General features: G+C 39.4%; 3 protein-coding genes across 5 annotated transcripts; all 3 read left to right on the forward strand.

Moving 5' to 3' along the window:
- The first annotated feature begins 1,012 nt into the window (after nt 1-1,012).
- LOC131880949 (tyrosine-protein kinase SRK3-like) lies at nt 1,013-9,236 on the forward strand. Its single transcript, XM_059227680.1, has 7 exons — nt 1,013-1,552; nt 1,615-1,818; nt 1,910-2,133; nt 3,168-3,454; nt 8,140-8,419; nt 8,595-8,707; nt 8,955-9,236. Exons 1-7 carry the CDS (start codon nt 1,227-1,229, stop codon nt 9,135-9,137), a joined length of 1,617 nt encoding a protein of 538 aa, XP_059083663.1. The 5' UTR covers nt 1,013-1,226; the 3' UTR covers nt 9,138-9,236.
- A 2,887-nt stretch (nt 9,237-12,123) lies between these two features.
- On the forward strand, nt 12,124-17,513 carry LOC131880666 (tyrosine-protein kinase SRK3-like). Of its 2 annotated transcripts, XM_059227346.1 has the most exons (7): nt 12,124-12,666; nt 14,005-14,208; nt 15,842-16,053; nt 16,135-16,409; nt 16,657-16,936; nt 16,993-17,099; nt 17,215-17,513. In XM_059227346.1, exons 1-7 carry the CDS (start codon nt 12,389-12,391, stop codon nt 17,425-17,427), a joined length of 1,569 nt encoding a protein of 522 aa, XP_059083329.1. In that variant the 5' UTR covers nt 12,124-12,388; the 3' UTR covers nt 17,428-17,513. The 2 variants fall into 2 exon arrangements, with proteins under 2 accessions (XP_059083329.1, XP_059083330.1); XM_059227347.1 differs by lacking the exon at nt 14,005-14,208.
- Nucleotides 17,514-17,533: 20 nt separating this feature from the next.
- LOC131880667 (dipeptidase 1-like) lies at nt 17,534-21,965 on the forward strand. Of its 2 annotated transcripts, none has more exons than XM_059227349.1 (7): nt 17,534-17,756; nt 18,483-18,639; nt 18,714-18,993; nt 19,058-19,308; nt 19,385-19,478; nt 19,557-19,632; nt 21,550-21,965. In XM_059227349.1, the coding sequence occupies exons 1-7, from the start codon at nt 17,608-17,610 to the stop codon at nt 21,782-21,784; spliced, it is 1,242 nt and encodes a 413-aa protein (XP_059083332.1). In that variant the 5' UTR covers nt 17,534-17,607; the 3' UTR covers nt 21,785-21,965. The 2 variants fall into 2 exon arrangements, with proteins under 2 accessions (XP_059083332.1, XP_059083331.1); XM_059227348.1 differs by having other exon boundaries at nt 17,539-17,756; nt 18,714-18,997; nt 19,062-19,308.
- The last annotated feature ends 225 nt before the right edge of the window (nt 21,966-22,190 follow it).

Here is a 22,190-nt window from a genome sequence, read left to right on the forward strand (position 1 = left end):
TGTATGGTTGATCTGGAATGCTATCTAATCAATTGGTTAACCGTCCTAAGATGTCCTCGGAACCCGTGCTGGCTAGGAGGAAGGACTTCATGAATATCAAGATATTCAACAAGTTTGAACTTCATGATCTTCTCAAACACCTTGCAATATTCGAAGTGAGAGAAATCGGCCCATAGTTACAATGGAGCGACTTATCTCCCCCTTTAAAGATTGGAAAAACATGAGCTAGCTTCAGATAAGAGGGAAGGATTTAATATCACAGAATATGCAAATTTGAGGCATCATTGTTATGCTTACGGGAAAGACAAACGTAGGCCTCCTTTCAAACATGTTGATCAGAACTCCTTCGATTTTGTGAGGAATCATTCAGATCAAGCTTCTACGTTCTCCCATACCAGACTTCTAAATTGAAGCTGGTCCTCTCGATTAACCATCAAAAGTTTCAACTGAATTGGTATCACACAAACTTGCAGAGCACAAAGTCAGATTTTGCTACTTCTTTGAAAAAGCAATGCTAAGAAAGCGAGATAAAGCTCGCAGTTTTAAGTGAATGAAGACGTTTATTACAAGATCAAGTGAACAGAATTCTTTACGTTCTTACTTTGCCAACTTAGTTTAATCCAATTCACGGTGGTGACAATATCTGCTCAAATGCCAAGACTTCTCCTTGCTATTTTTTTTCCTAAAGAAACAAAAGAAACATTTTTTGTTAAATAAGCATCCTTGAAAGTAGCTTTTATTAGTATATTGAACCACTTAAAATACATTATGAAGTATTGCTAACCAAAACTTAGTCAAGGAAAGTAATTAGGTGGCTTAGATATACAGGTTAAGCAGATGCTTAATTATCACACTTTAAATGTTGCATTTAGGACTAAAATAGATCGAAAAATTACCTAACTACATTGTAAGTAATTGTCAAAAACAAATAATGTGCTTTTTCGATCGAATGAAAATGAATTATAGTCTTCCATTTTTGTAAACATTTCTTTAACACCTAATAATAGTAAAAAGGTGAAATACTGAAAAGGAAAGGAGAGTTGTTCAAGTGATAATTCGAACGTGGCCAACATGCAATGAATAACACTGGCAAAAGGCACGTACTAAACATGGACAGGATATGGTGTGCTCTTGATAATAAGCAAGTTCCAAAACGAGTGATTGCCGTTCATCTTAAATAGTATAATCGACCCTTGAGACGGTCACGGAGCCAAGACCAAACAAAAATGGGAAGTGGGTTCTCCGTCGATAAAGAGACATACATTGCCAAAGAAAACTTCACCCCATTGGTCGGGGAGTCCGACGACCCCAACAATAAGGTGCTTAAAATCCGCAAGGGCGACAAACTCATTCTCAAGCGAGCCATCCCTCCCAATGATCCAGGACCCTCGGACGATGGGAAGTGGAAAGCTCCCCCGGATTATGAGAGGCATAGAGAGGCGTTGGAGGACTTTGGAGACAAGGTTTATTACATGATGAACACGAGGACCAAGCAAAAAGGATTTATCCCTCGGAGCTATGTGGCCAAAGACGGAACTTTGGAATGTCAGGAGTAAGAGGGAATGCCTCTCGTCGCATTGGATTAACGTTTGAGAGATACACTCTCCGTTTCAGTTGGTATTTTGGCAACACTAAACGAACCCAGGCCATGCATTTTCTTTCATACCCATTCAACACGGATGGGTCGTTTTTGGTTCGAGATAGTGAAAAACCCGATTGCTACGCTCTGACCATTAAGGTATTCCAGAACTCCAAGTTCACGTGCAAGAACTATTTGATCAAGCAAGACCATGGAAAAACTTTCTATATATCAGAGAGGTAATCACTAATCAGCTTCCATTCTTGTAAGCTTTCGCTCCCTCGGTGAGAATTTGAACACAACTTGATTTCTCAATTTGAAACCTTTCAGACAACAATATCCAACTTTGGGGGCCCTGATTCATGCTTGCCGAAGTGGAGAAGTGGAAGAGGTGGTAGAAAGGTTGGGTAATATCTGCTTAAAACCAAGGGCCACGGGTCGGGCCCCGGGCGATGCTCAAACCAAGGACACTCACATGTGGTTTATTAATCGACAAGATTTGACAAAAAGCAAAACTCCAGTCAGTTCAGGCACTTTTGGCGAAGTTTTCAAAGGTCAGTGGCATCATTCATAAATTATTGGCAAATAATTCATGGATTAGTAACGTCATACCTAGTGATGGGGGGGAAATCCAATGGTACTTTTCTCATATTGATTTATTGATAGCCCACTCACGCATCAAAAGATTTTTAAAAAATAGGGCCTGTTAATGTCAGCATGTTTCTTGAACCTTTTTCCTTACACTGCATGAGTAACAAAAACAAATTTGATGATTTTCCTCAGAGTAATTTCTTTTTTAATAGTGAAACAGTGATACTGAATATGGGAAAAGATGGTAGCGGGTGAGGAAGTGTGTACTTGTATTGTATGCACATGCGCATATGCAGCTGTCCATCCCTTCTCTATTGCTCTCTCTCTATATCTCTCTGACTTTCTCTCTCTTAATCTTGATCTTGAACAGAACGAACGTGAAGATACAACCCTCCGTGTATATTGGATTAGGGGTGTGTCCTTAGGGACATAACAAATATGAAATCATTTTTCACCCGTGATATTGACGTTTACAAAGGGTTGAGTTACTCATAGGCGGCTCAATTCGAGCCACCTTGCAAACCATGATTTTCGACAAGGGGTCTGAAAGATTTCGTGAGGTTTTCAAGAAAAAAAAATTGGCCTGCCCCGGAGAGCGACATCTAGCGTAACACATTAGACAGTACTCGGTATTTTTGAGTGGTTGCCTCAGAAAATCCTGAAAATCCTTTCGGGTCAAACAAATACCCAATTTTAGTTAAAGAAAATGGTAAATTATCTACTGCATCTTCCAGGAGTAATTTAGAATCTCAATGAACTTCGACTGCAGTCTGGACATAATGATTATGTTAGAGCCACTTAAGAACATCTGAACGCCCTCCCTTCTTTCTCTTCAAAGTCAAAGGTGTATTGATTACTAACACGAAGACTAATGTAGCACTGCAGCTGTATAAGCTTGAATTGCCTTGACACCCCTTTATTTACCTACTGGCTGTCCTCATTCTTTCATTAAACCTGAAATAAAAGTAATTGGGAAATAACAAATGCTTCCATATAGGTCAAATGGGTTCCACCGCAGTGGCCATCAAGACTCTAAAATGCGATCGGCAAGATGTGGGTCACTCAAGAGCTGAGGAGGAATTCAAAAAAGAGACCTCAGTTCTCAAGTTACTTCATCACCCCAATTTGGTTCAATGTTTTGGGGTTAGCACCGAGGAGAGACCATTTTACATGATCACCGAATGGCTCGGCAATGGCGACCTTACAAATTTTTTGAGGAACCACTTGGGCAAGAACACGCACCCTCTACTGAATTTTGACGTACTCATCCGGATATGCGAGAACGTAAGGCAGCTCAAAATTGAAAAGCCTCATAAATCGGCTTCTTTTCCTTCCTTTTAAAACTGCCCGTTAGACAACAAAAGAACTGAAATGTTTAAGCCCGACGAGATGCGCTGGACATGGAGACCGTGTACAGAGGCCTGTTTTTTAAAGCTCGTACCTCTGAGTTAGGGTTTGGACATAAACCGGTATGAAAATACAATCGCCGAAGTGGTAAGCGGATGCTCATTCAGGGTGACGTACAAGCCTTAACTCAAAGGTACGAGCGTTCAAAAAAACTCACCTCTGATTAAGCATGCTTTCAGGTCAGCTAACGTTGGGGGTCAAGGGACATCGAGGTTTCGTGAAATCCCGCAATTGAAAAGTTGAGTTATACCCATGAAACGTTCATTATTCTCGTTTTCTTCAAATGTTTTGTTTATCTCAAGAAAACACATGCAAGAATAATAGAATATGAAAAAACACATGCATCTTGGGGTATAACCCATGTAACATGTAAAAAAGAATTCAGACATTTGCAAAGCAAAGCAAATATTTGATTGATTTCCCTTGTTTAGCAAGGCATCTCCAAAGTGCAGCTAAGTGTAGCAATAATTGCAACACAATGATGAGGCATTCGAGATTTCGTTTCAATCTTCCAACAACCCAATTGAATGGGGGGGACGTCATTGCATCTTCAAGTAATTGAGGTAATTCCAACACCATTGAAGGTCAGCCTGAAGAGAAGCTTGTTTCTTCCATTTCAGTTCAGCATTTCCACCACATGGCTGAAAACTGCAACTTGAGCCCGTCAAACTCCTTTAACGTTTCATTCTTAAAAATGCGGTAGGGGAACTTGCTCAAAGCCGTTTTTGATACGTGCTAAAGGAGAGCAATTGCTAGGCAAGGGGTTGAATTAGGGGCTTCTACTCAGAATTTGGACATGCTGTCAATGATTCAGATTTGCACAATAGTTGTCTAAGGTATCTCAACTAGAACTGGCTCTGTTGGATCCCCAGCAACACCTGAGACAAAAATATTCCAAAGCAGAGTAATGTATGGGGACACCTATCATTTTCATTGGTAGTTGTGAGTGCCTTTTTCAAGTTGGTCTTGGTTTTTGTTCGTCTAGAATTTCTAAGCGGCAGTAATTACTAGCTTTAAGAAATATTCCAGCATAGATTTATTGTTACAGTGAGTTGCAGTGTTTGCACGTCACTTTTTTTATAGAAAAAATCGTAACCCCTCTTTTGCCAGGATTTATTGTGGTTTCCTATGCAACTCTTTTAGTGAGCAAAGTTGGATTAAAGTCTAAAATCATCAAATAAGGAACTAAGTAACAACCAAATTGTTAATTGCAAGAGATATTTCTTTGCCATGCATAATGTTTCCTTGGCTTGTCTTTCAGTTAAAGACCAAAGCTGGCAAACTAGGTTGGGCCACAGTTGAGCTCCATTGAGTTCGGTGTGGGCTGAGGCATAACCCCGTCAAGCTCGAGCTGGGTCATATCACACCTTACAGTTTCGAGCTGAGCCTGAGACTAAATCCAGCCATGGAGTACTCCATGATCCAGCTCGAGGAGGTTTCGGCCAAATACGTTTCAGCAGTTTGTCTTGGCTGAGCCTTGGTCTAGCCATGGAGAAGGGCAGTAGTGGAGAGGAAAGGTCTCTGAATTCTCGCTAGAAGACGTTTCAGTTTTGCGTTACCTCCTAATCGAGTACTTGGAAATGAAGATGAAATTCATTGAGCACTCTCTCATCGGCAACACATCGGATCAGGAAGTAACGCATAGCTCTACAAAACCTCGCTAGAAGACGTTCGATCTTCGACCGAGCTATCAACTCCACTACTGATGTACTCCATGGCTGGGCTAACTAATAACTCGATAGTTTCGAGCTGGGCTGGCGCATGGCCTAAGTCCGCCTACATCAGGAACGAGTTTTACAGGAGTCTATGTCCAAAGACGGTTGAGGAAGCAAGCCAAGCGAACCCGCTTTTAGAGCGAATGGGTGATAGCTGAAGGGTTGTAAAGGTATGGTTTCTGATCGGAGATGCGTTGCCTTCAATCGGCTGGAGGTGTTCCATGGTTACCGATTCAGCTGTGGTAGAAAACCAAACCAGACTCGTTTTCACCCTTCCTTGTTTCATGTTCAATGCGGGGATCAAGAAAGACTGGGTCACGTTTCGTCACTCCGTTAAGCGGTTTTGAAATTGTGTGTGTGTCGTATGCAGGGCATTAGTAACGAAATTACAATAATTCGTTCCTTTTTTCGAAAAAGGAACTGTAATTGCATTACATTTTAAAACGACCCAAAATCAAAAAAAATACTCGTTACTCGTTCCTTTTTGACATTCCAGAATGGTCTTTGATTTTCGTTTATCTCGTGACAGCTGCGGAACCTTCAGGCTCAACAAAAATTGTCATTTTTTTCTAATTCCATCTGGCATATTTTAATCAAAGAAAGTCAGGGTTGGAAATTGTGCTTGCTCTCAACTACTCTGAGGGTGTTCTTGGTTTTGAATCTGAATATCTGGTTGACTGAAGATCTAATTCAGTGCAATTGCCAAGAAAAAAAAAATATCTCCTTGGCTTGAATATGATGCATCAAATTTCCAAAGCCACATTTCCACGACTTAAAGGATGAAATTCTTACAGCGTTGTAGTTTTTTTAGAACCTTCATTAATAGATGATCACACAAAAGGATAATTCTTATTGATGAAACAATCAAGAATTTTTTTATTCATCTTAAAAGGCCAGAAAACTTACTTTCCGTCTGATCCTGGTCGTGTAACGAATTACTTTTTTTTGGCCAAAGTAACTGTAACTGTAATTCCTTCCTTTTATTGAGGAGCGACTAATGCCCTGGTGAGGAGCAACTCTTCACGTTCACCTGTTTCTAGACAACTACTAGGTTTCTCTGTTTGTTGCTCGACGACAAAACAAAATATTTTTCCTAGCTTTACTCATCAGTCATCACTTTAAATATCAAAATAATCGTATTCAACGAAATTCTTGTCATAATTACGGGGCACTTAACACACATTGGGCACCAATTTTGCAACATTTTATTGAGTGATAGAAAAGAAAATATTAGTTAATGTCTCATTTTTTGATACATCTAATTAAGATCGGCAAGAAGGTTTGATTGCATCCTTTACTCAGGATGCAGAAGAGCAAATGGTGTCAAGAATGATAGAGGGTGAAGGGCAAAAAAACTGTTTACACTTATATTTTTGGCAACAAATGGTGAAAAAGGGCAAATATAGTGCCTTACAACAGAAGCTGCAAAAATGCAAGTAAATGAAGAAATGAATGTGAAAACAAGAAGTATTCAAATGAAGAAGGCTCCCTCAGATTTCATGCAATTGCTTGGCTATAATTTGCTACATTATCAACAGGCTCCGATAAAATATGTTGGATCTTTAGCCCAAATATGTCACTTTTATGTTGCTTAAAACAACCCAAATATGTTGATTGTATGTTAACTAAAAAACGCTTCAGTTTGTTGTGTTTGTCCCGTTTATTTTTCCTAGCATAAAAACTAAGGCCGGCCAAAACATGCAGATAAATAGAGTCTTTATTGATTGCAAATTTACTTAAAAACTCATACAATTTTACACAAAAACTTTCATATAAACTCTCCAAAACATAGGCAAAAACACGTTTGAGGGGGAGGGGGCTATTTTCGCCTTCCATATCAAGCAAGACATAGATGAAAAGGAATATTACATTATAATAACTTGAAGCACCGGTAATTGAACCTGCTATCCCTAAGAAGCAGATCCTAGTCATGCCCTTGCTGGCTCCTGATTAGTAGACGTTGAAAAAAAATCCAGTTGCCACCTTTCTTAAGAGGAGAAAAATGAGAAAAGGTTGGAAAATATGCGAAAGAGTTGAAAGAATACAAAAAAAATAGCAATTGCGAAAAAGTTGAGAAAAAAAGAAACAAAAATTAGAATGAACGAATAAAGGTGATCAATTGCAAAAACGTTGCTGCCATGGCCAAAAGATCATTGTCAGTCCTGTTTATTGCCTTTTTCTGTTGCCAAATTCTAGAAAAGCAATTGCTTATACTGGATGATTTATTGAGCATCTTTATTTTATTGACAAGAAATTAAATCTTTTCTTTTTAAATGCTTGACATTAGGACACTTTTTAAGTGATTCCAATGTTATGGTGCGGTATACAATTGATTCTCTTCAAGAGTCTAGTGCTATTGCTTAGGGATCTTTTGCTAATGATTCGATTTGTGTCCTTTTTGATCCACAAGTGAATAAAGTGCTTGTTCTCAGAAGTCACCTTTCTCTTTGTTATGTATCATCACAGGAAGAAAAGAAAAAAGGTCAAAAAGATGAAAATGGACATTAAATATTTTTAGGCCCCAAAACCCCCAAAATATGTGAAAAATATTTTATATGTAAAAACAATTTTGGTCTGACTCTAATTTATCAATTATCATTGTTGCCATCGCTCTTGGCTCTGAAGTCAATATGATAAACAGAATTTCAACGCTTGTTTGAAAACAAATGAGCGGATAGGTTCACAAGAGTTTTGCTCTAAAAAAGGAGTTCATGTCTAGATAAATGGTTCTGCTGGGAAAATTCATTGATGTACCTTAAGTAATGTTTTCAACGAATGAAAGGGGAACAAGTAGTGAAAAACAATTTAGATTTACAACATAAATGGCTAGAGGCTCCTGTTCCTTAGATCACCAGTGGTATGAAGGAACTTGGTCGAAAAAAGATCATCCATCGCGATTTGGCTGCTAGAAATGTCATGTTGGACAACTATCTGGTGGCCAAAGTTGGCGACTTTGGCCTTGCCCGAGTGGCCTCCGAATACTCCAATGAGATGTCCAAATTCCCCATCAAATGGACGGCCCCCGAAGGCCTAGAAAGGCATTCCTTCACCTGTAAATCGGATGTTTGGTCTTTTGGCGTGACCTTATGGGAGATTTTCTCGGGTGGAGTAGTTCCTTACAGTACGGGTAAGTGATTCAAGTGCAAATACCGGTACAACTGATAAGGTTCCCAGGGAAGAGCACACACACACACACACACACATTAGAGGTGGTTGAACCTGGCGGTGAGGGCTCAATTTTTGGGAGTATTCCAATTAAAACTTTGCCAAATTTATGACCCTCATTATCTCTTCGTGTGCAGATGGACCCTCCTCAGAGGAATTGGCGGAAAAACTGAAAGCAGGCTTGCGTCTAAAGATACCTAGTTATCCTGCCAATGATGGGAACGAAAAAAGTCTGAATGCCTTATATTCGGTAAGCTTAGGACCTGATGAAAGGGTATTGCCACGGTTGGCTGGGTACATACACAATATACGGTACGGGGAAATCGGTTCAAAGTAATATCCCAACAAAAGGACAACAAGGGGCAGGAGCAAAAAAGATCCTTTTCAATTTTTGTTCATAGTTTACAACCTGGCTTTCCTTGATTTTGCCACGGAGAGGCTCGAGTAAATTGCAAGTTCTCGAGAAATGAACGTTAACCCTTACCCTTTCTTTACAGATTATGCTCCATTGTTGGCAGTTGGATCCTTGTTCTCGTCCTGCCTTTGACGTGCTGCATGAAGACTTTGCCAATTTTGACATTGCTATCGAGGAAAAATATTACCATAGTCCACGAGAAGTTCTCGACAGATCTGGATTCTTCACGAGAATGAGGAGAAAGAAACGAGCAAAGAAACGATAAAATCGCGCTTTCATGTACAGTTACACGGACCGTACACTTTTGTTTACTTGTCATGACTGACTTGGTAACATTATATTTGAACTTTGTGATGATAACAGATATTTCGCAGATCACATCTTTCATATGAAGATTTCTAGTTTTCAGCTTGATCGATTGATTGAGTCGAAAGGTATGCCCTCTCAAAGTGCACTAAATAACAGGGCACAGAATGAATGAGTTGGTCATCTTCTGCTAAATGGTTACCATCAGAGGGCTAGCTCATTCATCTACTATGGATAACTTGATGGATGAACCTGAAAATTGAGATCCAAGCTAATGACAACTTAGTACTAGTCTCATGTGGAGAATGCCTCAATCCTTACACTCAAATTCAAATTATTACTGCTCGAACCTAACGTCCCCCGCCCAGATTCCAGGCGTTCATTCTCGAACCAATGACGACGTCACCATTAGGCGGGGTTACTGAGTGTACAAATTAACGATTCAAGCAAAAATTTTCCATCATCTAGCCCACATTTCGTTTCTGTTCCGAATTTTCAAGTCAAACGAACCGTGAAAAAATAGGTTGGGCTTGCAAATCACCACGTACTAGCCTATTCTTATGTCATCAATAGTGATGTTGGAAACTTGCAATCATATTTTTCGCACTATTTTTCCATATTTTGGGCTTTGTCACATATTTCACATTAGTCCAATTGCAATTTCATCATATTGTAATTAATTACATTGAAACTCAGAGATATTGTTATTGTAATTTATTAAATTTGGACCAATTTATGAGAGCCTTTTCAATTACAAAGTACAATTACATTCTTACCCACAGATTTTTAAATCATTCTTAGATATACATTGCCGCTTAGCACAAAAAACCCTTTCATTATCAACTGTTTTCTGGTGGTTTTTTGACATGCTGTTGAAAAATCTATCTCATCAAATTCCAACGTCTCTGACGTACCTACGATATGAAATTGATCTTGATTTCGTCAAGGCCTTTGATAAAGTTGATCATGGCCTCTTACTGAATAGACTTCATGACAAAGGGATTTGAAGCAAGGTTCTCGATTGAATAAGAAGCTTCGTTCACGACAGGAAGCAAATACTGTAGTTAAGGTTGAAGGATCACTTAGTAACATACATGATGTCAAGTCAGGAGTTCCCCAGGGCTCCATCCTCGGGCCCCCCATTTTATAACATTCATTGCCCCGCTTCACAAGCCAGAATGTTACTCCCAGTATCTCTTCTTATGCTCACGACACGAAGTTAGTTTCTGGTAGGAATGGTCAAGATTTTACTAGCCTGGCAAAAGACCTAGATAGAATCTACTCTTCGGTTGCGGAGAGTAACATGGCCTTGAACGGAATTTCAGTAGACCAAATATCATATAAGGATTTAACGGTAATGAATTGACGAATCATACACTTTCCCTTCAATAGTAATAGGGATTGCAATCCCTGTAGCGGTTAGAATAGCCTATGAAACCCCAAACAAACAAAAGAAAGAATAAGAATTCAAAAGCAATTGCAATTTAACTAGTTTAAAAAGAAAGAAATTGTAAGTAATTTCATTTCGGCCCCATGTTTTTGTGATTGTAATTGATTACATTTATAAAGTAATTGACACAGCTCTGCCAGTGCCAAGGGTTCTTGGTTGGCTCAAGAATTGATTACTTTATCCAGGGGCTCTAGTGTCCTTTTTATATCCAAGAGACGAGGTTTAGTAGCTAACATAGTTTTGTATGAGAGCAGTCCCCGGGGCGAAACATTTCTCCACTTTTTCTCAGGGAAACATTTAGACCCTAGCCAGTAGGCTGGCCAGACAGCATTTTTCAATGGGATTTCTTGAAAATTAGCATTATTTCAAGACCTGGGAATGAATTTCTTTAATTTGCATCGGTCTACTTTTTAACAACAAATTAGCATTATTTCGTTGAAGAAATTACCCAAAAGGGAAAAGAAAATCAAATAACTTCTCACAAGGGAACTAAACTTGGCGGTTTTAACAATGTTCCTTCATTGGATCCATATCCCATGCCATGAAATTGGTACGCTGTAGCCACCAAGTGATTTCCATTGGAATGATTACTTTACAATAAGTAAGTAAAATGGGTTTTTGTAGTTACATCTATTTGGCTAAATTTCCCTTTAAATTACGATGTATGTACCCAGACTTTTGGCCCATGAAAAGATTGTTCATTGCCATGGGTTAGTTAGTATTAGTGAAGAAATTGATTGACATGGTCAGTGCGTGTAAAAGGACCGAGTCACAATCTTTAAATGAATTTCTGTATTGTTTAATCTCATCCTATTCCTTAAGCAAACGTAAATATTGGTTAATTTCATTTTATTCCGAAAAATGTTTACCCTCGCACATTTGAGGTAAACCAAATCACAAGTTAAGAAAAAGTAAAAACATTCAAAATAGAAGAGATGCAAGACTATTAAGCTTCATGGATAAGGATACTTATTGCAGCTCTTGCTGATGTCTGCTTTGAAGTATGATGCGCTCAACAGCTCAACAATTCATTTGATCAAATCTCACCCAAGAAGAACATTTTTTGACGAATAAAACAATTTTTAATTGCGTAAAAAAAGCCTAACTCAAATCCTGAAACTTTTTTGCTGAAAGAAACTATTGTCACTTTTCGTTATCCCCTTTAAAGTCTTAAGGTTCAAAATTAGTTGAACTTTTGGAGGAGAATTCGAACTTGCATGTAGCATTTGTTTTTGCATCGATTTTGCACGAGCTGGCATGGCCGGCTGGAAAAATCCTGGCCAGCCTGCTAGCTACACCTGAAGATGACGAGCTAATCTGACTGACAGGATATATTCAGATGGGGATTATGTTATAGCCAGCTTCGCTAGCTGGTCGAGGTTATCCCTAAACCAGAAAAAGTGCATTGATGAACTTTTTTTTACCGAAACAGAATCGAATAGTAGACGCCCAAAAATGTTCCTGATTCTAGTGGGATAATGCTCGTAAATGCATGTGTAAATGTCCCTCAAATTATTTCATGACGGCATGAGTATTGCCAAGTACCTGGTACTGTCAAGACAGTTCAACGGCAATGAATAATGCACAATTCTAGAACACGCGTTTTGATAAGACCCGTCAGGAGCGTATCCCATTCAAAAGGATGTGAGAAAATCGCATCACAGTTTCTAGAATGCTTTTTGAACCAAAATGCGGATATGTGTAAGTTTCATCCAAGTGAGTGCTTCGTTACTTAGCTGATCTACAAATACGCACAAACAATGGGTTGCCAATTTACTCGAGAGGTGTACATTGCCAAAGAAACATACACGCCTTTGCTTTCTGAAGGAGATGGTGATCTAAACCGATTCATGTTGTCCATTAAAATCGATGACGAGTTGAGCTTGACAAAACGAACTCCTGCCGAGGCCGAAGCCGTCAAGGATGAGATCGAGAAATTTGGAGACATTGTGTTCCATATGAAGAACCGACGCACTAAGAAAAAAGGGTTTGTTCCATCGACGTATATGGCCAAGAAAGGCTCTTTGGAATGTGAACCGTGAGTAAAAATTCTATGTTAAGCTTTCTAGATAAACAGACATCCTTTTCTTTATGTGCAGGTTGTGGACAAAAGTATTGTTCGACAACTTCGTAAAAAAATGTGCTTTGTTTGCGAACAAAATTGGAATTGCTGGAACTCACGAAATTTCTTCTAAGTTAGGCGACTTTTCAATTCCCAAAATTTTGTGGACAAACTAACTACAAGATCGTCTTCGTATGTCGTTGACCATACAGGTGGCAATCAAAACTGAAATCTTAACTTTCCTAATGTTCAAGGGATCTTTCTATCGTCATCTTCATTGTCCTCTGCCTCATATCATTGTGGGCAAGCAGACGCAGAATCACGAGAATACGCAGTAAGATGCCTGATTTTAACAAGGTAGTTTTTGATGAACAACTCATTGCTAATACATCCTCACACCCTTAAGAGAAACTTTTCAAATCCTACAAGGATAAAATTACGAACGTTTTTGTTATGTAAATAAGGATAAATGAAGAGTTATATATTCTAATGTACTTGTAGCACACCAGCGACTTTTCATAATAATCTTTTTGTGTCAAATTTTGCGATAAATCTTAAAAGCAAAAAGGCTAGCTGCGGTACCGCATTAGTAGAGCATCTGCTTTCCAATCTGCGAATCCTGGGTCAATCCCAGGATAGCCTAGTTCAAGCTTCTTTGCAGCATTTCAATTACAGCAGAAGTTGCTGCCTTAACGCCTTAAATGCGCGCATCGGCGATTATTTTCGAGGGTCAGTTAATATATAATGTCGCACGTTGGTTGTGACGACTTTCCCTAAGTTTGGACACCCACATCAGATAGCAGGCCGACCGAGAGAGTTACCATCTGACCTCGAACGAACCAACACACGAACGCTAAAGGTAACTTTAGCAAAAGTGATGTTTTAAAGTTGGTAGCCAAAAACTTGCCAAGTAGTGCTTTTCCTAGAACTATTTAGTTGAAAATGATGATTACAAAAAAGTTGGCGTGTTATCAACCATACAGTATACAACATGTAAATTCTTACTTGCAAGCCACATGTCAAAATTGTTCGGAATCTTACCCATGGAGGATTTGAAACCTCTCCCAGAAGAGTTGGTGACTTGTTCATTACGTCACGGTACTTGAGATATGAATTGTTCATTCAACAATCCCTTGATAAAGTTTTGCATCTTAGAGCTTAATCTCTCACTTCTACGTTTGTTTTTCTGCACCTAGACGAAGCAGAAGGCACTACCTCCGATCAGTGAAAGGACTACTGTTCGTCTGGAATTGGCGATCCTTCCAAAACAATTGTCTGTGGTATGAGAGCCCTTATTAAGTTAAATATTTACAGATGGTACTTCGGAAAAATTGGTCGTTCTCGAGCAAGCCAGATCCTTTCTTATCCTGTCAACAACCATGGATCGTTTCTGATTCGGGAGAGTAACAAGCCAGGTTGCTTCGTCCTGTCTTATAAGCAATACACAAAAGAAGCTAAATTCCAAGACCAACACCTTCTCATTGAATACCAACATGGTGAATATTTTATCTCTGCAAAGTGAGTTCGCTGATTTTTTTACTTTTCCAATGTTTGATTTTTCAGAAAATCAAGATTGAATTTACTCGTACGCCTATTTATAATACCTTAACTTTGTCCGAATTCGAACCCCCCACCCTGAATGTATTTATTTTGACTTTTTAGATATGCCTTTTGTCTCCCAGGTGTCAAATTTCAAAAAGGCATGATTCATGTTGTCCCCATAAGATTGATACTGTTGAAGTAGTTCAGATTTGGAAAAGAAATTATTTTCCTATAATGCATTTCCATTGGCTTAGCCACGGACTTCTAGAAATATGGACTGCGAACGAGCTTCCCGGCAAATCGGCCTGCCCTTGGTCATAGCTACTCTGAGACACTTTTCGAATTAAAGTAATAAAATTAGAAACGTAGATCTTTTCAATTAACGGTAGGTCAATTTTATATCATTTACATGCAAAGTCGAGCTTATGTAGCTGACCAAGGGCAGGCCGAAAATTCAAATTTCATGTGGTGTTTTCTACATAACTTAGAACATGTCTCCTGAGTTCCCCAAGCATGGTTTGGGCTCAAACTTGGCTGAGTTCATCTATTCAACAAGATCTTGTGGTCGTATGAAGTGCTTATTTGGAATAAGATGAGCGGTTTAGGAGAAAGGATATTTTTGCTTCCGTTTGCAGTCCATATCCCTAGAAGTCCGTGGCTTAGCCAAACGAGCATAGCCAAGAATGGGAGTACTGCAGTACTAATTTACTTACATAAATACAACACATCGACTAATTTGGTTTTTTCAATATTGGAGTCAAAATGGCAAAGTTGTTAATAAGAAGCTTGGATTTAAGTTGGATTCAAGACTTTCTGGATCAGGTCTCAACTTTGTTATGGATATAAAGCTTGAGACCTCGGATGCCCACTTCCCATCACTAATGCTAAGCAAATCAACATTATCAATGCTTATTAGGATGACATGTTGGCAGAAAACTTTGGATTTTAGGACTGTTTGAAACAAAAATAAAACCATTAACTTTGCAAAGTATGGTCTTGATGAGCAAAATAACCTGAAATATTGGTCATCTAAAATTTTAGTAAAAGCAATTGTAACGAGTAATACCATTACATATTTTGGGGAGTAACGGTTGACTAAAGAACTACTCCTTTTGGCCAAATTAATTGGAACTGTAATCCGTTCCTTTTAGTGAGGACCGGCTAATAATGCCCTAGTCATTGGCAAGTCCAGCCCAAAGCTGATTTCTGACCACTTTGGTTTCATGAGAGAACAACCAATTGCAACATTTCAACCATTCTATAAATATACGTTGATATTACTATCCAGGCAGGAAAGAAAAAGTTTTGTCAATTACGTGGGGTTTCTTTATTTTGCTGCTTCATGATGTGACCAAAAAACCAAAAGAGGTTTCACAAGTAACCCAATCATGAAAACTTTCAAAACGAATTCCTTCGAACTTAAGACCAATGATAGGTGAAAAAGTTGAGTTTCAAGTATGGACATGATTTTGAATCATTAATGGAAACCAGAGCCATTCTAAAATAGTTTCAATCTTATTGGACATAATACTCTAGAAAGTATATCAAGATTTGTGTGGCACACTGTTTCTTGATAGCTTATAGCTTATGTGCATTAGTTTCATTCTAGGATTCGATTTTCATCATTAAGTACGTTGGTGGCTGCTGCTCAAGCCAATCGTTTACCGGGTTTGCCGATTTGCATTTCTTCTATCTGCAAGCTTCCCCGACCGACGCCCAATACCCCTTTTGAAGACCAGACTTCCTGGTTACTCAATCGAGACGAATTGAACATTCCAGAGAATCCGATTAATAGTGGAAATTTTGGCGAAGTCTACAAAGGTCAACAGGAGTTGGTTTTACTTCAACATGGTTCTCCCAATAATGTTATCATACCTCAATAACGGAGAATCTTTTTTCTAGGTACATGGAGAGGCCGTGTGGACGTGGCCATTAAGAAGCTAAAGGTCGACGATGGGAACAATATCCAAAAGGCACAGATGGAATTTGAACAAGAGACCATGGTTCTGAAGCACCTTCACCATCCAAACCTAGTTCAGATCTTCGGAGTCTGTATTGAGAGTCCGTTCCTAATTGTCACGGAATGGTTGGACAATGGAGATTTGAAATCCTTTCTCAAGGAGGAACGCCAAAAACAGAATTTAGGCTTTGACGATCTTATTCGAATCTCCGGAAACGTAATCAATTTCGACTCCGACAAAATATGTTGTTTTCACGTCGAGCAGAAGTTGCAGAGGTTTGACGGTACACATTTGAGAAAGAGCTGAACCGAGGAGTGGGGAAGAAAACCGGCTAGTACAACCCTCTCGAATTTCTGCTCGACATACGAGTAACATTTTTTGTCGGAGTCTGGACTAATCATAGTCAACATCACTAAGGTATGTATACACGAACGATGAAACATGACGATATTTGGTGCTTCAGATTGCCTCAGCCATGACGGAATTAAGTCGTCTGCAGATCATTCATCGCGATTTAGCAGCGAGGAACGTGCTCATGGATAAATGGGGCCAAGCCAAAGTTGCTGATTTTGGCATGTCTCGGATTAACACAGAATACTCAACTATGCGATCTTTCATTCCGGTGAAATGGAGTGCTCCAGAGGTCCTAAAATTTCATACATTCACCACAAAATCCGACGTGTGGTCGTTCGGAATAACTCTATACGAGATTTTTTCCTTTGGAGCCGCTCCTTATGGACAGGGTTAGACAGATATTATACACGTAAACATAGTGCTGTTATATATTTTCTGTTCTTAGGATCTGTGAAAGGGCAAGAGCTCCTCCAACAACTTGCAAAGGGCTACCGCTTGCCAATGCCAGCCTTTATGGGGACGGAAGAAGCAAATATCAACGCTGTCTACTTGGTATTAATAGCTATGAGAAAGATGTTTTCATATTGCCGTTGGTCACCCTGGATCTAACCTTGAAGGTTTGCTGTTGATTCAAGATGTCCGTTCTAAATAAAGTCTTTTTTTGCAGATTATGTTGGCATGTTGGCTGGAGGATCCTCAAAAGCGACCGAGTTTTGAAAGCCTCAAGAATGATTTAGAAAACTTTGAATTGGTGCGTGACGAGAAGTATGACTTAGACCCATCCGACTACATGAGAGCCAATGACTTAAATGAATGCCATACATTTGTTTTACCCAAGAGAAAAGGCGAAAAGAAGAGGAGACGAAAGCCAAAGAAATAGTAGCTTCAAATAGTGTCAAGATGAACATGTGTCCCATTTGTAAATAATATAGTATATTGACAATAAGACAAGAGTCAAGTAGCCCATCATAGCCTGATACCTTATCTGTTTTGTTTAGACGATTGCACTTGTACGTATACATGGTCCTTATTCAATTATTTGAGTTTGAGTTGGTGCAAAATGAAGGCCGCCTGCTTGCGTGAGCTAAGCTTTTTTGCTTTAGTGGGTCTTTCTTGGGCTATACCAACCACCAAGGAGTACAAAGGCCCTTCACAGGAAAGCATTATTCAAGCCAAGGCCATTTTGGACAAATATCCAATCATCGACGGGTGAGACCAGGATTTGGATCACATAAAGCTTCAACAGTTGTCAGCCACAAAGCGTAATTGTTTGAAGCAAAAATGTTTTAGAATTCGCCCCTTTGCACAATGAATGCGGAACACAAATTAGATCAGGAATGTTTTCAACACAAAAAGACATAAGGTCTAAAGCAGCCGCTATTTTCTAAACTTCTCGAGGTCAGCATAACGAAAAGACGAATGAGTAAGAGACCTGATCAGCATCTTGACTTTGTGAACATGCAAATTCAAAATGAAGGCTGAGTAAAAGAGGGCCATCGGGTTGCATAAGCAATTATCTGGCTTTTGTGGTGTGATTTTAGTAATTGTGATACCATTTTGCTATCCCGGTCGTCGTTTTTCAATTTGATTATCCTCTTTTTTCCTCTTGGTCGTGAAATTAACTTTTACCACAAAAAAAAACCAGCCTACTCTCATTCTTGAGAAATTAGTTTTGATCTTTTAAGTGCTGGCTTTACATATATTTTTGAGGAGGAAAATTAAACAAGGCATCCTTATCTTTTGACTTTTAAAGTAAGCCAAGTAATTTAACAAACTGTGAGACGACGTTTAAGAATGACTTAATGTGAGTTATTTTTGGTCGAAGAAAGTAGCATCTTAATCGTTAAAAGATGAACCATTCAGTTCTCCACATATGGTGACTAAATTATCGTAATGTTTGTGAAAAAAATGCATGTTTTTTTTTTGGTTTTGTAGTCACAATGACTTTGTCATGGGCTTGAGGACCTATTTTGAGAATGATTTAACCAACTTCGATTTCAATACCAATCTCTCCGCCATTGAACCTTGGGCGTCCCATTATGCCGATGACACCGACATTCCTCGAATGAAAGAAGGTCGAGTTGGCGGTCAAGTAATCATCCCTGATTAAATAGTTATCAAAGCTCCATTTTCTATTATCCGATTGATCACCATCCTCTTTACTAGTTCTGGTCATCTTTCATCTCTTGTGATGCTCAATACAAGGATGCCGTTCAGCTTTTTATGGAGCAGATCGACGTCATCAAACGCTTGGTACAAGACAACCCAAATGATATGACATTCGTCACTGATGCCCAGGGCATTGAGCAAGCCTTTGCCGACAAAAAGATTGCTAGTTTGATTGGCGTGGAATCTGGTCATGCCATTGGAGAAAGTCTGGGCATGTTGAGGATGCTTTATGAACTCGGAGCCAGATACATGACCTTGACTCATACCTGCAATACCCCTTGGTGAGAAGTTCTTGTCCCCTTAACAATAGTCCATTTAAACAACAATGACTTACCAATTACCCAGGGCGGATGCGGCACAAGTGGAAAGCGGCGAGCTACCCGTTCGAAGTGATGGCTTAAGCGATTTTGGTAAGTTGGTGGTCCAGGAAATGAACCGCTTGGGCATGCTCGTGGACCTTTCACATGTATCAGCAAGGACCATGGCAGATGCCATGGATGTCACTCGGGCACCCGTGATTTTTTCCCATTCATCGGCCAGATCTGTGTACGACCATCCCCGGAATGTTCCAGATGAGATTCTTTCTCGATTGGTGGGTGCACAAAAATCATGACCCATACAGTCAAAACCCTTAAAAACAATTCCCCTTCTTTCATTGACGAGCATAGACGGACATTGACGGCATTGTCATGGTGAACTTCTTCTCATGCTTTGTGGTTCCCGATTGCAGTGAGAACCACGGAAACGTCTTAGATATTGTGGGTAAGGGTCAAATTAGAAAAGAACAGCCTCGGCTGCCTTTGGACAATTTTTAGCCAATATGGGACTATCTTTTATTAGCGCACGTAAATAAAATTCGGGAAGTGGCTGGAGTGGATCATGTGGGTATTGGTTCGGATTTTTGTGGCGTCGACATGTAAGTAAATTTATGTCAATCCTTGCATATGTAATTTAACCCACACAACCGTTAGATTTTCTCCAAGGAACAGTAAATTAAATTTATGTCAATCCTTGCATTTGTAAGTTAACCCACACAACCGTTAGATTTTCTCCAAGGAACAATTTACCTCATGTTGACCGTGGTACGAGTATATTGTACAAGTCGAAAGTCTTGGTTCCAAATGCCGTTTGAAACCTTTTGATATCTTGTAAGCATAACGGAAACCAAACCTGAAAGAGCTGATGATTCATCTCTATTCCTTGAAAATAGAGGCTTGATTTGTAACCTCTAAAGAAGACTTGCAAATAGATGGGAAATTCTCGTGTTTCCTGACCATTTCACTTTTGCAGATATTTTCGTGGCTCATCCGCTTGACACCTAGATCGCTTTACCTTATGATTCAACCAATTTGAGTTGATGATTCCAATCGACATAGAATTTAATTGTCTCATATTAAGGGTAGAGAGGTTAAGTGGTGAAGTGGATAAGCAACAAAAACATCATTCTTCATCTAATGTTCATTTGATCAAAATATCTAGCCTAATGAATACGAACTAGAAAACCTTGGGCCAAATATCTGGCTACAGGAATTCAATGTTTTGTGGTAATGACAAACTGATATCTGTATCCGCTAAATTTATGAACTTTTAAGGATGTAATTTTAAAACAATAGTTTTAAGCAACAAATATTATAAAGATTACTCATAACTAGGGCTTGCCAAAACTTGCATTGGGGATTTTTTTTCACCGGCTTTTCTAACCGCTACAGAAAATGTAATCCTCAGTACTATTCAAATGAAAGGATATAATTCGCCTATTTTTTACCTTTTAATCCTTAATTGATATTTGGTCTATCAACAAATTTGAGTTGGAAGACGAGAGACTGGCAACAATATCAAGCTTTTGAAGCGGGGCATCAAATGTTCTAAAAAGGAGGGGTCGTAAGATGGAGCCCTGGGGAACACCTGACTTTACATCATGTATGCCATGAAGGGATCCCACGACCATAACAGTTTGCTTCCTCTCATGAATGAAGCTTCTCATCCAATTGAGAGCCTTGCTTTGGATCCCAATGTCAAGAAGTCAATCAAGCAAAAAGCTATGATCTACTTTATCAAAGGCCTTGGCAAAATCAAGATAGACATCATCAACTGACTGATGTCTTTCTAGTTCCTCAATAATCTGTTCTTTGTGTTCAATCAGCTGGTTGGCCATACTAAAATGCGCTCAGAACCCATGCTGACCAGGAGGAAGGACATCATGGACTTCAAGAAATTCTATAAGCTTGAAATTCATGATCTTCTCAAACACCTTCGCAATAGTCGAAGTGAGAGAAATTGGCCTATAATTACTGGGGGGCCACTTAACTCCAGCCTTTAAAGATTGGAACAACATGAGCTAACTTCAGAGAAGAGGGAAACTTGCCCTGGTCCAAGATGCAACGCATCAAGTCAAGTACGAAAGAACAAGAGCAAGATCATGTGAGCATCTCTTCAGAAACTGAGATGTCACTCCATCAAAGCCAAGAGATCGAAAGGCTCAAGTCCTTGAGCACAGAATGAATGATTTAGCCCTCTTCCTGTTATCAATTTCCAGAGGTTTTTGTTATGAGCTTGATAGGGAGTAACTCTTGGTTGCGGTAAGATTCAAATACGCAGTTGCAGCGACCTGAGACTGGTCGCATAAGAAGAAATGCCAATTGTCGACCCAGGTATCCCTGTCCATATTCCCATGGTTTATGTTTAAGGTGAAGAAGTGAAATGTGGAAGGAGAACCAAGGGCAAATGGGAAAGAGAATGACTTTGGTCACACAACCTATATTTATAGTCCCTCCAAGTAATTTGACTAGACTGGTTAAATCTAAATATATATCATTGTTTCCACTTTCGACAGATCCCCCGAGGGTTTAGAGGATTCGGCGGGCTATCCCAACTTATTCGCAGCCCTTTTAGAGGACGGTTGGACCGAAGAAGAATTGGGTAAATTGGCCTCTGGTAACCTCATCCGCGTGTTTAAAGCTGTGGAAGCTATCCGAGATACTTTGACCTCGGAGGAGCCCTTCCAAGCCTGGATTCCCTCCGAGGAGGTTCAAGCTGACGAGAGCCAGTGTCGCATGGAGCCCTGGTAAAACCATCGCACCAACAGAACCTCACCTTCCTTGATTTGGAAAGTGTGGCAGGATTTCCGGTCAAAAGATGATTGATTATGTGCCTCCCTCTGAAACATCCATCACATTCACCGAAAAATAGGCACAAATATGTATCATCCACAAATATGAAACACTAAAGGCAAAAAACTCTCGACGAGAACTTTGTAAATTTTCATTTTGTGCAAGGTATTGCTCAACTTATGAGCAGAGGCATGAATTTGGGGGGTCATGTTACCAGTGAAAGTCGGGGCATTGTTAGTATAGGCGCCTACTTACTCACTGAAAATGTATATCGCAAAACTGATAGATGTGCCAAAGATAGAGTTAATTTAGCTTTAGATTGACTAATGATGGAACCTTTTCTTGATCAAATCATTTTTTTCGA

This window comes from Tigriopus californicus, chromosome 5 (genome assembly GCF_007210705.1).
Source record: "Tigriopus californicus strain San Diego chromosome 5, Tcal_SD_v2.1, whole genome shotgun sequence".
NCBI lineage: Eukaryota > Metazoa > Arthropoda > Copepoda > Harpacticoida > Harpacticidae > Tigriopus > Tigriopus californicus.

Excerpts from the sequence above, each read along its gene's own strand:
- LOC131880949 (XM_059227680.1), top strand. The coding sequence starts at position 1,227 with ATGGGAAGTGGGTTCTCCGTCGATAAAGAGACATACATTGCCAAAGAA. Across the intron at positions 8,420-8,594 it reads AGTAGTTCCTTACAGTACGG|ATGGACCCTCCTCAGAGGAA; the intron begins GTAAGTGATTCA and ends CTTCGTGTGCAG. Across the intron at positions 8,708-8,954 it reads GTCTGAATGCCTTATATTCG|ATTATGCTCCATTGTTGGCA; the intron begins GTAAGCTTAGGA and ends CTTTCTTTACAG.
- LOC131880666 (XM_059227346.1), top strand. The coding sequence starts at position 12,389 with ATGGGTTGCCAATTTACTCGAGAGGTGTACATTGCCAAAGAAACATAC. Across the intron at positions 12,667-14,004 it reads GGCTCTTTGGAATGTGAACC|ATGGTACTTCGGAAAAATTG; the intron begins GTGAGTAAAAAT and ends AAATATTTACAG. Across the intron at positions 16,937-16,992 it reads AGCCGCTCCTTATGGACAGG|GATCTGTGAAAGGGCAAGAG; the intron begins GTTAGACAGATA and ends TTCTGTTCTTAG.
- LOC131880667 (XM_059227349.1), top strand. The coding sequence starts at position 17,608 with ATGAAGGCCGCCTGCTTGCGTGAGCTAAGCTTTTTTGCTTTAGTGGGT. Across the intron at positions 18,994-19,057 it reads GACTCATACCTGCAATACCC|CCAGGGCGGATGCGGCACAA; the intron begins CTTGGTGAGAAG and ends CTTACCAATTAC. Across the intron at positions 19,633-21,549 it reads GATTTTTGTGGCGTCGACAT|ATCCCCCGAGGGTTTAGAGG; the intron begins GTAAGTAAATTT and ends CACTTTCGACAG.